This window comes from Anguilla anguilla, chromosome 3, assembly GCF_013347855.1.
Source record: "Anguilla anguilla isolate fAngAng1 chromosome 3, fAngAng1.pri, whole genome shotgun sequence".
In the NCBI taxonomy this organism is placed as follows: domain Eukaryota; kingdom Metazoa; phylum Chordata; class Actinopteri; order Anguilliformes; family Anguillidae; genus Anguilla; species Anguilla anguilla.
In genome coordinates, this window is record NC_049203.1 from 40366511 (window position 1) to 40382793 (window position 16283).

General features: G+C 37.6%; 1 protein-coding gene across 6 annotated transcripts in view; it reads right to left on the minus strand.

Annotated features, from left to right (window-relative positions):
* LOC118223263 (thrombospondin type-1 domain-containing protein 7B-like) overlaps positions 1 to 16283 on the minus strand; it is a 351386-nt gene that overhangs the window by 82018 nt on the left and 253085 nt on the right. For all 6 annotated transcript variants that reach the window (XM_035409549.1, XM_035409550.1, XM_035409551.1 and 3 more), the window contains 2 exons: positions 8897 to 9088; positions 1424 to 1658 (listed from right to left, as the gene is read on the minus strand). In XM_035409549.1, coding sequence (XP_035265440.1) covers positions 1424 to 1658; positions 8897 to 9088 — 427 coding nt within the window. The remainder of the gene's footprint in view (positions 1 to 1423; positions 1659 to 8896; positions 9089 to 16283) is intronic.

Below are 16283 nucleotides of genomic sequence, written 5' to 3' on the forward strand. Positions count from 1 at the left end.
CTGAAAAGGTACTGCAGTGAGTACTGTCATAAGCGTACTCTCAGCACCCTGACCCCACCCCCTAAACTCCCCCTGCCAGTCTGGGTCCACGATTGCAATCTTCCCATATCGGTCTGTGATCTCAACCCAACCCACCTTTCCACCCCAACCATCTCCCCCATTCTTTTATTTTTTAAAAACCTTTTTAAAAAAAATATAACCCTTTTAAACTTATGATTGGATCCTCTAGATGCCTTTTGAGGCGTTATTGGTTCATGTAAATGGGTAACGCGTTCCATTTAAAGCAAAGCCTCTTCCTTAGAGATGTATCATGCCAACTACCTTAGCGTGGGTTTCCAGACTCATATGTCATCTAGTTAATAAGCAAAGTCTGGTGAGAACCAGGATACATGAGACATGCATTTGTAGCCTGTTCTTTGAAATGAAAGAAGCTGGAGTCACATCAGCAGCCATGCAGCTCCCAAAGAGAGAGCACACCACACGTCTGATATAAAGGCACAATAAGGTTTGAATTACATTGGAAAATATTCCTTTATTGGCTTTCATTGTTCTGCCAACTTGATCTTGCTCCAATTTAAAGTTTTGATTTCCGGTGATTTGTTGTTGTAGGGTCTGTGGCCATTTAAGTACGGTTCAATTCATCCACCACCAATCATCTACCTCATTCGCTGCTGTTGCCATGTCTGAATGTTGTTTGTGTTGTTTTCCTGCTCAACACTTGCCATCTGCAGGCTTTAATCTAGCCCTGCATGCTAGTGGTGCATTAGTGACATTATGGAGATATATGCAAATTAAGTGTTTTTCTGAGTAGGTCAGGTCCATGGAACACAATGTTATGCCGGGGATGGCACTGCTCACACAGTGGTCAAGCACAAGCTGCAGAGAATTATCGACCAATTTATTTCAATCACACACAGGCAAGCACATGCTCTTCTCCAAAACATGATGTCAAGCCGCTACTTCTCCTCCTTCTGTGGTCTTACCAGTTAAGCTCGAAAGAGAACTCTTCAGAGTGTTTAATTATTCATTTAATTGTTTCTGTTTTCTGTGATTTTCGTACGTGATACTTTAAAATTTTCAATCTGTATTTCTTAATGTTATTATTTTTACTTTCATCATCTGTGAAGCACTTTGTGCTATATTACTTGAAATGTGCAACATTAAATTATTATTATTATTATTAGTAGTATTATTTGTAATAGTAATAGTTGCAGTAATTGTAGTAGAATAAGTAGTAGTAGAAGCAGTAATTGTAGTAGTAGTAGTAGTAGTAGTAATAGTTGTAGTGGTAGTAGTAGTAGTATAAGTTGTAATAATAGTATCAGCATGTGCAGGCAGAATGGGAGCACCTAATTAACCTCCAAAGTCAATCAAATGTCACTCTAAAAAATTAAATATACAGAAAGTGCTGGAACACAGTTACCTTTTTGGGATCACCTGTCCCACGTTCATCTTTACGCAGGACACCTTGCGTGTCTGTACTCCAACAGTACACGTGGGGCTCCCGTTCCAGCTGCTGGTGGCATTCAAAGTGGCCATGGATGAGTCCTCCATGCAGAGGCTCCAAGGCGATGCCTCCCAGTAGAACATAAGGCAGGGATGGTCGTTACAGTGCCTCCACTCTTCCAGGGCTGTGGGAGCAGGGCAGGGCTTTCCCCCTGTATGCAAAACACCAAACAGCTGCTTAAAACAAGCACAATAAATAGTTTCTCAACATAATCCTGAGTCGAAATAACTAACTTGAAATACTTCACATTGAAAATGTATAACACATGCAGATCTCTGAGACTAAATAAAACGTGACTAACCAGAATGAATCATTTGAAATCATGTTGCTCTGAATATTGGTGAAAGCAGGCCCCAAGCCATTTACACCTGGTGGTTCCATGCATCTTGTGTATCCGGATTAAATCTGGATAGAGATTATCCACATAAAAATGCAGGTGTAAATGTACCCAAGACACATTATAGGAACAGATTCAAATCTGCTTATCCACAACAAGAGGTGGTCTGAGACTCATTTTGAGACAGCTGTTATAGAACTGTAAATGTAAAGATACCTATGACAACCAAAACTTCTCCCAACGTGTAAAAAGAGCAATTGAATTTTAATCGGGCTAACCGAAGAAGCATCTGACAAGCAAGCACAAATGCAACGTGGTTCAATTTTATCCAGATACTGTATAATCTAGATACAAGTCACATGAAATGACCAGGTGTAAATGGGGCCTGATTCTAGAAACACTGTAAGTAATCTGTAGGAATATTACAGATGTCGAAAGGGAAAAAGTATTTCAAATAATTGTGACTCAAGTCTGACACACATGCACACATAAAAATGCACATAACCAGTTTGCCATTATATTTGAAGACATCATGGGTCAATCACAATTCAGAACATTTAATGTTCACTTCAACAAAGAGGTACATCACTGAAACCTCCCATAGTGTATCACTATGTTCTGACTAGGTTGATTTTGAATCTGTATCTGTGTTCATCAATTGCATTACCACAGAATAAATATCACAGATTTACTGAGGTTTCAAAGCTGAAACAGCAGATCAGTCACACAGTCATAAAAAATCAAGTAACTGCCAGTGGAACTGGGAGGTGAAGTCTTAGGAGTCAAAGATCTGGAGAAGGTTAAAAGATTGCCAAAGTTTTCAAAAGAGCACCTTCAAGCCAACTGTACCAAAATAGAAAAAAAACCCAGACACTACTGAGATCAGGCTTCCCTACTAAACTCGAGCAACTGGGAAAGAAGAGCACGGGCTTCGAGCGTTGCACAGCTCATTGATTATAACAGGGGAAACTGGCCAGACATGAACAATCTCTTCAGCACCTCACAGATTTGGCCTCTTTGGTTACGGTGGTTAAATGGAAACCACTGCTGAGGAGGGCAACATTAATAATGTCTGGAGTTTGCCAGAAGCCATGTGACAGACCCTGAGATGTTCTTGATGAAGATTTTGTGGTCTGATTAAACTAAAGGTTTTTGGCCTGAGAGCAAAGTGGTATGTTTTCTTCAAACTAAACACAGCTCACCCAGTTTAACACCATCCCTACCATCAAACACGGTGCTGGCAGCTTCATGCTATGGGGTTTCTTTTTAGCAGAAGGGACTGGGAAGCTTGCTGCCATCAAGCTTAATGAGCCAAATACAGGCAAATCCCTGAGGAGAATCTGAGAGTCTGGAAAAGATTTGCTTACAGGACAAAAATTTGTGTTCCAACAATTTGTGACTCATTCCATGTGTAAAAACTACAAAGGAATCACAAAAGAATGTGTAAAAAACTACAAAGGAATCACAACACAAGATGGCCAGTATTCCGAAATGGTCCAGCCACAGCGAAGACTAACAAAGCCCTTTGAAAATCTGTTTATTTTAATGTTTATTGCATATTAATTTTTACGGACTGTAGAAAAAAACAGTTTCTTTAACATATAATAGAAAACTAAGGTACAGGGGGTAGTTTCAATGTAATCTTTGTCATCAAGCAGTTCTAGATTTGAATGGCTCAGCCTGTAATGCAGAATATTTTCTCTCTATTCAGTCGTCTTGTACAACTAATATGTTAGCTTCCATGGTCACTGAAAAGTTTACAAATTGCAAGGATTTTAAGTAGACTGTGCCAATTTACTGTTTAAGTTTCTGGTCTCTTAAACCCACGCTTACTGCAAGTGGAAATCTTTGTGAATTGGACCTGTCCTGTATAACGCTCCAGTTGCATAAACATGAGTCATTCAGGCATTGACATTCATGCAGGTAACACAAGTTAAATATGCATGACCCAGACGGTGCACTGTGTTGCTATTTCCCTGCAAGTGCAGTTAGATATACTTTGAACCCACTGTGGGTGCTTTGTGAATCATATGTATTCTTTCTCTGGTATTTGTGATAGTTTAATGGGCACAGAAAAAACTCACAATCCTTTTGAGGATTCCCCCTCAGTGCTGTAATCGCTGTCAAAGCTCAATCTAAAATTCTAATTTTAAGCTGAAATATGAAAAAGGGGTGGTTGGGAGGTGGTTGGGGGGTGGGTGGTGGGTGCCATGGGATGGGTATAATTACTTTATGAAAACGCTGTATTTAAAGTTTTTAGACATAGCTCAGGAGGTAAGAGCGGTTGTCTGGCAGTCCGAAGGTTGCCGATTCGATCCCCCGCCCTGGGCGTGTCGAAGTGTCCCTGAACAAGACACCTAACCCCTAATTAAACCCAACAAGCTGATTGGTACCTTGCATGGCAGCCTTTCACCGTTGGTGTGTGAGTGTGTGTGTGAATGGGTGAATGGGAGGCATCAATTGTAAAGTGCTTTGGATAAAAGTGCTATATAAATGCAGTCCATTTACCATTATTAATTTGCTTAATTTGGCTCATTTTTGTGATGTTGTGTTTACATTACAGCACAGCCACAGTGCAGTACCTCAGACACCCTTCTCCAGACTGACTTACAAAACAAAGCATACAAATGCTCAGTGCTTCAAGCATTTACTCACTATCCACAAACACTCAGGGCTCCAATAAGTATTTATTTACTAACCCACAAAGACCAGTAAGTATTTATCTAATGCTCCACAAACTCTTATGGGACCAATACATACCTGACAGCTACTTCACAAAAACCTTAGGGTCCAATAAATGTGAAACCCCTGCTCCACAAACACTCAGAGGACCAAGAAGTAGTTATTCACTATTCCACAAATACCCATTGAAAGAAATATATACAAAAAAGAGCAGCACAGACTGAGTGTTAATTAATAAGGAGTTACTAGGTTAAAATGCATGGCTGAAAAAATTGACTATGAAACAAATTTCCACATTAATGGTAATGTGAAGTGAGAATTTTGACTTTTGAGTGGGAGGCCAGGGTCCCCAGGTATACTGCTTTTTGTCTTAATTATACTGCTGCTCAAGCATGCAAAACAAGCACTGCATGATTTATGCAACAGTCACAGAGAATCATAGAATAATTTAAGACTTCAGACTTCAGATTCCACTCAACAGAGTTCTGCATGGATATAACCTTTCACCATAAACAGAAGAATCATAGTTTGTACATCTAAAAGTACATGCATTAAATATCTTGAAGCTCTATTTCACCTATTCTCAAAGAGATTCAACAGCTGGTTTTTGATCCTAGAGTACTAGGGGACAGCTTTCAAAAGTTTTAAAATACTCTTCGTCAAATGCTGCTAAACTGATATCATATGCTGTAGCAGATGCTAGTTTTAAAGTTCACTGCATTAGAATAGAGAAGAACAGTTCACTTTCTATCCCCAAATCACCAGTTCTAAATCAGCTATAATGACATCATACTGTATATATAAGCAAATGAGTTCCTACATTGCATTATTTAGCAATAATGCTAACACATTTTCTAAATGTATTAGTATGTTCCCTGTTATCCTGCTTATAACCTGCAGATTCACATAATGTGCACCTGTGGAGTTGGCTCCTCATTTTAATGTGATGCCATAATATTGTGGGGAGACATAATTACCACAGCCTATGTAAGCAGCATATGCATCCTCCTTCACAACAATTTGCCCTTTCAAAAACTTCAAACTGTTAGTTGAAAAGTATGTTGCGTGTCAATTACAGAAAAACCGAAAGCTAATGACCGGGAAAAGGTACAAGGGTACATGGGTTGGACTGGGAGTTAAAAGCAAGCTGGATGTGATTAATGACATTTGTGTCGAAGACAAGGCATCAGTGAAGGATTATTGAAAGGGGAGCTGTGGTCTGCTGATAAGCAGGCAGCTTTTGACTACCCAGCTCCACTTATACTGCTTTTATCACGTTAAAGACTGTGTTGTCAATGTGTCAAATGATACATTAAAATGCGTTTTATTTTACATGAGCAGTGATACCATTGTTTTGTCTTGGCTTTATTCCACCACTCTCCTCAAAATTTGCTCCACTGCAAAACAAATTTTTGACGGACATGTGAGTTTTGAGGGGGAGGCCTATGTGGGAAGTGTCTGCATGGCTCGGCTTCGACTGTCAGCACAGAGATGGTTTGACTCTGCCAAACCTCTGAATGTTCTTCTTAACTCGACAATTAAAGATTATTTGTACAAGAAAACGGCAATGCAATGGCATCATGGGAGTTCTCGGACAGAGGCAAGAAAATGATTTACAAAAACTGAGCAGAAAGCAAATCAATACTTGTCCATTTCAACAAACTCCATTGCCAATGATACAGAAAGAAGCAATAATTGTCTCCTCACATGGACAAATTAACAACAACCATGAGCAAGTAATGACAAAAAATACTCTTAAGAATCAGAGGTGGGTAACCCGGCTTCAAAGAGTAAAAAGACTGACCATGTATTTGCTCCACCAACATGAACTAAACCAGCTGATTACAATAATTAGTTCTCCTATCATGCTGAAGAGTTATGCTAATTAGAATCAGCTGGTTTAGTGCATGGTGATGGAGCAAATACATGGTCAGTCTTTTTATTCTTTAAAGCCGGGTTACCCACCTCTGTTAAGAATTGACTAGGATTAAATTCAATCACAAAGTTTAAACCTTATATGTAAATTTAACTTCAGTTCAGTGTGAAAAAAACATGTTTTATTAATGGTACAGTCTCTGTACCATTAACCCATTAATGCTCAGATTTTTCCCAGAGATTTATTTTTAGAGCATCTATAGTCATCCAAAAATATTCACAGATGGAAAAAGAGTGATAGAGACTTCGGTAACTTTAGTTGCCTGCAGGCTTAAATGAGTTAATAAAACAATGAACTCCACAACTCTATGTCCCTTGCTGTGCTTGCAAGTTTACTGATTGAAATAATCACTTACATTACAAACATCTCTTTGTCAAAGTCTTAGACTGAATGGTAAGACCCTCTTTTAAAGACTTCCCATAATTAGTCTTATGATTTGTGATCACATAATGACATGCATGCAACATTTTCATATGAATTCACCATTATCTAAGTGTACAGAAGTGCAAAGAAAATACAGTTTTGTAAAAAGAATAAAACACCAGTCCACTTGGGTAATGGCCTGATTAGCCACTCTGAGTAATCCTTAATAAGAATTAGACCATGACGTTAAAAAGTAATTCATCATTAAGACCTGTTGGTGTTAACGTTTGCGATGTCAAAAAGATGTCGTGAACTATCCAAAAGACTTCACGGTTTTTTAATAGCAAGTCAAGGTCTCTGTCTCTCTATTCCACAGAACATTAAGGTCAATATGTTGTGTTCACAGTTATTTAAATGCACTGCAACAGGATAATTGTGATAATCCCTTCAAATAAAACCCAATAACAAAATAATTTATGTTCATTAATACATCGTTTTAAGGCTCTTGTTGTTTTCCCAATATCTAATCATATAAATTACAACATTAGAGTCACAAGTAATAGCATCATTGATAGGGCACATTTTACCAGGGAAAGGATGAGAGAAGGGACTAGCAGTTATCACATTGTTGCAGTTACTACACTATCGAGATGTCCTAAAGCCACGGAGTAGCCTATGTAACTGAAAAGTCTATGTGAGAGAACAGGCTTGTTAACATGCTGCATATTAGCATGTACCAAATGGTCAAGGATGTCCTGTCCTAAAAACAACTAGTGACAGATATTTAAACCTAGCAGATGAAGCTGGATCAGATGACAAAATATACCAATGTTTCTTAATATTCTTCTTTAAGTTATATAAATTACACGTGTATGAAGTAGTGAAAGTGACTGAGAATTTATTTTCTTTTTTGTCAGATTTTTAAATGAGTGTGTTCGGTGATTTACTAAGTGCGTATCTGTATTGTCTCCAACCCAACTTGATGGAAAGCCACTAATAATTAAGCTCTTCTTGATTTCCACTGCCTTTTCTATATACTCTTCTGTAGAGTGACAAATGTGGCGTAACCGATATAATTTACATCTAGGCAAGTTGGCAGGGTGGAAATTGTCAGATAAGAGTAACATACTTTTTAATAACGTTTTTGTATATGGTAGTAATCAATTGATTGTTATCTCATCACTCTATAAAATGTACTCAATCAGAATCAAATTCCTCAATTAGGATCAGCTTCATTGGGTAAATGTGTTAAGTTATTTTTTACTGCCATGCCATACAGAAAGTATCATCAATATATCTATACCACATGGAGACATTTGAGAAAACTTTGCCATTAGATTGATTGAAAACAAAATTCTCTTCTAAGAGGCCAACATACAGATTGCTAATTCCTGAAGCAAAATTAGATCCCACTGAAATGCTTTGCATTTGTAAGAAAGAAAAAAAAACATCAAATTTAAAGCCTCTATATTGTTAAAATAAAACAAGGAATTTGTGTCATTTTTAGCTAACTTTTAACTTTTTTGACAAAATGTAAGTAAAAAGTCTAATTTAATTTATGTGATCGGCCTGATTTAAAAATAAATAATTATGTGACTGCTCATTATGAATGAACTTATAAATCTTTGTAAATTCCTGGGCCAAATGCATATGTCGCCCACATTAGTTCATGGGCAATTCATATTTTATTTAGTGTTTTAAGGAGGGGGGGTTATACATATGAGACTGTTAACTGGTGACTGATGATAATGGTGACTGACTGATATTTTATAAATGATAAGACATGATGATAATGTCTTATGTGATGAATGAATGGATTGCATTTTTAAAAAAAAGAATCAAGAGTATGAGTGGACAGATAAATAATTATCTCAAACATCATACCTTGAACTTCAGCTTACCTGAAGACATACTGCTTATAGCAAAACAAGCTAGAGACTATTCAATTGTTTTAAGATGCACATCAGTTCTGTTTACAGATTTATGTTCAGATCATAATAAAAAGCAGATTCATTTAAAATGTTCCATAACAGCAAAGAGGTTGTACTGGGGACCTGGTACAGGTGGTTACCTTCTCCAGGAAGCGCCAGAACGGCGTGGGTTCGACTCTGCCGGCCCTCCGAGTGTTTGGTGGAACATGAGTGCGAGCATGGCGACCACTCGGACCAGGAGCCAATTACACAGTCCCCTGGACAGGGCACCTCACAGGGTATATGGAATGGAGGGGGATTTTCCAAGCATCTCTCACTGGGCACCACTTCACCTGAAAGATAAGGCACAGCACATAGCTCCACACATTACACAGGCAAAATAACAAACACCTTTTGAGCATAATGAACTTAACACAATACTACTGTAAATTACATCTAATGTCATGTTCAGACCGTTCACAATAATATCTTAAGTTTTCCAATTAAAGTAATAAAATATACAGGTTGCCACAACGTAAGGAATATACCTCAGTCAGAAAACTGGTTTCACAAGCTCATACAACTCATCTAAACACCCAACCAAACCATTCATACATTCTTTTTTTCTAAAGCATGTGACCCACAGCGATTTAAACTTGCACTCTAATTTATACCCTCATGAGGCCATCATAGGCAGTGGATTAGCACAATCACCTCACTAGTCATAAAATCGGTGGAATGGAATGTCAAGCAGTACATTCTGCACAGTTGCTAATGTATATTTCCAATGCACAGAAAACAAAAAATATACCAGTATTTCAATGTTAAACATAAACTATGGTCTTGTTGCAGAGACCAACCACAGGGGGGAATCAGGGTGGGTGTTTTGAGTGGTGGGTACACGTCACCTACAATTTGACTGGTGCATTTCTGAGTGCAGACCTTCCACTAGGAAAACCTCAAATGATGTGCATAAGCATGCAATCAGTTGTAAGGGAATCTTCTCTGCAAAACAACAAGTTACAGAATGTGTTTCCGCAACATTCACAAACTCTATGGAATTGCTGAGAGGGTATTAAGCATTGTCCAAGTAGAAAGTTCGGCTACACAGTGCCCCGCAATGAACACAATAATGGGGCAAGATTCAAACCTACCAATGAAACTCCCCGTTGTCCCATTCCCAGTATCTCCATTTCTATTCCAGATTCGTGGAGCTGGAGATGAACGTCTCAATACTACTGTACTGGAACGGCTCATTGAGTTTTTTGCAACACGGGTTTAGGGGCATAGATCACGATAATTGAAGAACATGGCAAAACCCTGGCAGAAATGAATAGAAAAAGCTGACTGAACAACGAAATATGAATCGAACACCTAAATATGAATACCAAACACTGGCTCATTAGATGCACAGCAAATTCAAGAACAACAAATAACCAATGCATCATAAAATTCAGAGAAGTTGCAGGGAAGCTGACAATATTACAACTCAGATGCAACTCTAGAAATAAACTGTTTCTTTCAACCACCTCACAAATTCCTTGAGGCTGTTAGTATTCTGACCCCAAGCAAATCGACACACTTGGCTTGAAAAAACTCCCTCTGGATTTGATTCCAGGATTTGACAAGAACTGTTCTTTTGAACTCATCAAATAAAGATTATCTGCACAAGAAAACACCCATGCAATGGCACTGTGTGAGTTCTGAGAAATCATTACAGACAGCAAAGCAATACTTTTCTATTCCAACAAACCCAATCGATGTAGAAAGATGTGTCTGACAAATTTACACCAAGCGTCAGCAAGTAATTACAAAGGATACTGTTAAAAGCTGACCATCATTAAATACAATCACAAAGTTTAAACCTTATTTTTATTTTATTTCAGTTCATCCGTTTTAACCTCTCATTTTCATTAGCTTGCCTGATGGTGATGTAACCTCCCTTAATTCATGTAAATAACTTCCCACATATTAAAAAAACAAGGATACAGTAAAACACTATAAAAAATATACTCCGGCCACATGTTTATGGTTGCAATGACCACACCGAATGTAGCATGTGGCAGTGTGGGAACATTGCTGTCAATCATCATTAAGTGGCAATTGACTTACCAAAGCGGGTGACTGATTGAAGAGTAGTGTAATAATTGTCTTACAGCGTGCTGTCAAATAAATCACTAATGACCACATGCTGAGGGATGACTGAAATGCAGGTGAGACAACTGCTTTGGAAAAAGAGCTGGAAAAAATCAAGGCTTTTGAACTTTACTAGCATTACAAACCAAGCTTTTCCTATTTATCAGTCCTCCTGCCATCATTCCTTAAATTGGTCTGTAACAAACACAGAAGCAGTTCACTCTGATACCATTTATTGAGCCTATAAAATTCTGTCATCAACTTCTATTTTCAGCCATTTTTCACTGTACTTCAACGGTTGCAGAAGGAAGATCACAAAACAAACACAAAACAAAAAAAAAAATCCCTCTTGTGATTACATTAATTTAATCTACTCTAGTTTAATCATGACGATCCTGTACATTCACATTTTTAACATTTATTATTCTGTTGTGCATGTAAGCTGTAAACCAGTACTAGTGCATCCCAGTGATAGGAACACTGCAACTTCTGAACTTCTGCAACTGGAATTTTCAATGAGCTGGGTGAGTTTGAAAGTATCTGGACATTATTTATTTGCATTGTTTCCTGTTGTCCACATTTGAGAATTGACTGGTTGCTACTCCAAAACTCTGCACTGCTTTCTGATAAAGAAAAACCTGAATAAAAAAAAAAAAACAGCTCACAAAGGAAACCAATGATAGTGGATCACTGAAAAACAATGTTGAATAAACATTTCTACTGCGAGCAAACCAGTTACAGCTGTAGGTTAAAAAGTGGTCCGGGTGGCTTAAAACTATAAATACATGACCAGACACCAAACCTGCACAGTGACAAATGTTTCCGACACACTCCTGATTTTACTGCTTAACTCATTTTGAAACCAAGCTTGCTGCAGACCATAAAATACCAAACTGGGCGGGGCAAAAAATATTATGTTTGCATGGGACAACATGAGCAATTCCACTACCACCCAGATGTGGTCATAGCATTTATTTTCATTGATTTTATACTGTCTTCCTTTACTTTAAAAAAGCAGTGTATGGTTTATTAACAGCACCCAACCTTGAGGTACCTAACAGGATTATTACTGATATTCTTCTGATTCTCCTTCAGCCTTTTGATTTCAGCCCATTTCTCAGACCATTACACTACACTGTTGTCCTTTATACAGTGACATGCACAAATATGCACGACATAAAAAAACAAGTGAATAGATAAATTACCCAGATGCATATAAACACAGAAAAAAAAAAGATAGAAAAACAGTTTAAAGGCAATGGGCCTCATTCGCAAAACATGCGTATGATCACATTTTATTGTAAACTGCGTGTAATAACGTTTCCAAGAACATTTCGGCATTCATCATTTTCTTCTTATCTGTATTTGTTCATGGCTGTTTATGCTAATCACATGCACAATACTGTGCAAAGGATTTACAAACGGCCAGCATTCATCATCGCATAACCCCTGGGATATGCACAAAAACAAAGGTCTGCACGTGTGTCATGAATCTCATATTGTTGTTTCATAAGAACATTTTCAAGAACAAAAGAAAAAATAATTTAAGGCAAGTTTTGTGAATGAGGCCCATTGTGTTTGGACCGGAATTGTTCACGCAAACTCTGACATACCCTCCGTGTTGGGAATTCCCATTTTCACAAGAACTACAGGCGTTGAAATGTGTTTTCTCGACTATGTTTTAATGTAATTATGAGGCAATTATATACTGTGGGTGATTATATATTTGTGTTTTCGCCTGGTTTCACACATGTACACATCTACTGTATAACCATGAAAGGTACTTCAACACGCCAAAATGTCAATAGCTCATCAATACAAATCCTTTGATTCAATGCTTCTATTGTGACAGAAATGAACTATAATGAGCACTTTCTCCTTACAAGAAAAACAGGGTCTTAATTACAACCTCTTCAACGTAGGTGTGCTGAAAGGTTGGTTGGTATCTTTAACAGAAAATTAAACTATATTCCTTAACTGTAATCATACAAATGTGTACATCAATCAAAAACATTTATTTCTTAAATATACAAACAGAGCAACTAAATGTCAATCAAAGTATTTAAAGTAAACAACACCTTCACCTTTACATTTCCAAAGATTTTTTTTGTGCTTTTACCTTTAAGGGACACATAAAGGTAACAACATCAAAAGATTCTTGTATTTTGTTTAGTCCATAGCATTAATTAATTGTGAAATGAAAAAGACTGTCATCAATAATATTCTATGTATTAAATTGTAATATTTCTTGATATGTAGTTTAATAATATAATGTGAACGGTCAATAATATGTAGCTGTAATTAAATCCACAGTGCTTATAAAAAAATCCACAAGTAGGCTATTTATTGTAATCAAACATCAATATAAATACTAGTATTGAGAGAAGGTGAGGAATTACACTGAAAAATCCAATCAAAGACTAATCAAGAAAAGCTGAACATTAGTTTTTTTTCTAGACACAGAAAATACTGCATAATCAGTCCTACCTGATTAAACGCAAGAAATAAACACCACCCCCCCCCCCAACCTCCACTTATAAATAAACTGTTAGATACAGTCCGCTAAGAATTAGCTAACATCCCATCCCAAACACCATGGTGCAGAGTCTCTGTGTCCACATATAAGTGAAGACGAGTAATGCAATATTTATGTAATGTATCCCAGTCAGACATTCAATTCTTTCAGTGTACCTTCTGTATACTTCCCAAAAAAGTGTTATCATGCTAAATGTTATGAATAAGTGCTTGTTCTTTAAATTTATTCAAATAAAAATCCATATTTTCCATTAAGGTATAAAATTAGAAATCTGAAATACTTTTGTGGTTCTGTACCCAACCAATGGTTTCTCTTGTAGTCGTTTGTGTTTCTGTGGCCAACCAAACCATTGTCTCAAACAATGCAGGACAGAATTCAGCTTTTTATCTTTTGATTTTTGGGTTTAACAACCTCATTACTGGAGACTGAGGCAGAGAGGAGCAAAGCAGCAAAGACATCGGTCTTTACTGTCTGCAATCATTCCTGACCCTTCCAGTGATGACTATGGCCAGAGCCATAATCCTGTGGGATAATCCACAGTTAGGAACAGCATTGTCCAAGGTGGGAGGATTTCAGTCGGCAAGGTATTCTGTGCCTTAGTGACTCCTCTAGTTGATTGGGTACCTGCAGTCTGCCGGTGGAATACACATTTAAGAAAGGAAAGGCTGGTAACACATACCACGGAGCACATGCATGCTAATACTGTATACACTCTTCCCAATATTGGTGTGATAGGCTTACAGCTGAGATTAGGTTCTAAATACTTTGAGTCATGGAGAGTAGTTGGGAAATAAGATGTTCCAAAAGTGAAACTACCGTCTGCTCATATTCATATTTTTATATCCTCTTAAAAAATATGAAAGATTTAATAGGTCCAGGGGAGCCTTGAAAATTCTCACAAGAAAACTGTAAAAACACCAATGTTGTGAAGAGTTGGAAATTAAGCATCCGTTCGTTCTAATGCCCTCATAGTTCATAAAAACTGGAGAGGACAAATTCTCCATTTTGATATCAGAGAGAGTAAAAACACTCTGGAGAGGAGAAATGTAACATTCAGACATCAAAGTGAGTAAATATTAAGTCATTAATTACAGAAGGGAAATGTAACATTCAGATGTGAGAATGAGTAAATATTGAGTAATTCACTGGAGAGAGGAAATATTACATTCAGGCATCAGAATGAATAAAAACTGAGTAATGAAAAGGGAGGGATCTCTGCTCTGCTCTGCCTGTGATATGGTTTTGGACATAAATGCTCGCTAGATTGTCAGACCAGGAGCAACTTAGAAAAATGTGCGTTCACATTTAGCCTTTTAATAAATGCGACACGTGCCTTTAATGTTGTTCTGGAAAGTGGCACTAATATCCTTTCATGCCCATATTGATTGAATTAAATTAATTTAACAGAGGCACTTAACCAAAGTGACTTGCAATAAAAGTGCATCCCCTGAGTTATGTGAGCAACAGTGTCGGGCCTTGCTAACAACATTCCTGGAGCAACGAGTGCAGCATCACAAAACATAAGTTAACAAATGACAACCTAGAACTATAGTACATAGATTAATACAGCTATATAGAGCCACAAAGCATGCTATAACAGTTCTAAAGTAATTCCATAAGAAAACAGTGCTACTGATCCGGGGGGGGTTGGGGGGGGGGGGTGCCTGCAGACTCCAATAAAACTTTCAACACAACGGAATGATACTCTAAAATGTGCTAATTACATATATTTATATTGCTATGTAAATCTGGCTAATTTGGCATTGTGCTAGAGCGCAGCAACAACAGGCCGAATATAAAAGTGACAGACTGCACTTCGGTGGCTCTGTAAGAGTCAAGGAGAACAGGATGAAAACCTGTATTCATATTGGAAGAGTTATTTTTCCTTATTCATATGCCAGCGTCACCAGCCAGAATACACTTTTACTCTGAGATAGGGAAGCAGACTTTCACATGGTTGTTTAATGAAAACAGCATGGAGTTTAGATTAACTTTGACATGACACACAATTAAAGACTCATTATGTTCCACAGAACTGAGAAGATAAAGATACAACACAGCTATGGTAACTTCATAGGTCGACCGTATTTTGTCCTTTATTACAATTGCTGTGCCAGCAGTCAAAGTACTAATGAAATCTAAAACACAAGACTGTGAGACTTTCCTGATGAAGAGTAGTTTCACTCTTTAACCACAACCTGCTTATTTGTTGAGATATTTATTCCAGCCAAAATTCCTACATATGGTAAATGGCAGGTCTGAAGATGCTGCTTAAAAGACAGCCTGGAGAACTCCAGCAGACACCATAATTCCTGTAAATAATCACTGCACTCTAATATGCGCTCAGGATGTATCCTTCGGTGGCAGGCTAACACAGAACAGCACTGTGAGCCATTAATCTGCAAAGGTTTTAAAAAAAGGAATGAAAATGCAGTTCCAAAGCTGTGTCATGAATTTTCTAGATTAAGTGGAAGATACGGCATCTAACTGCAGCAGAGTGTAATTCAGCTCCTCTTTACCAAGGGTGCACCGTCTGTTTGAAACACGGAAGGTGACCCCGTGCAATGTCACCTCACTGCGTCGCTTGCATCCTGTAGCTCTGAGATTTCAAATGGAGGTCATGAAAGATAAATGGGTGATGGAGTTTATACAAATCAGCAGGTATAATTTTACCACTTCACATAAATGTGCAAATTCAAACCATTATGTGCAGGGCTTCAATTCTTAGACAAGAACAAACTTGATTACAGTTTTGGATTTAAAAGTTATTTCTGGAGCTTTTATGTATACATATTTCAACACTAGCTTAGTGGGGGATGTAATGTATCCCTGCTTCTCCAAATTGATGTACTTTGAAATGATTTGCATAATTGAAA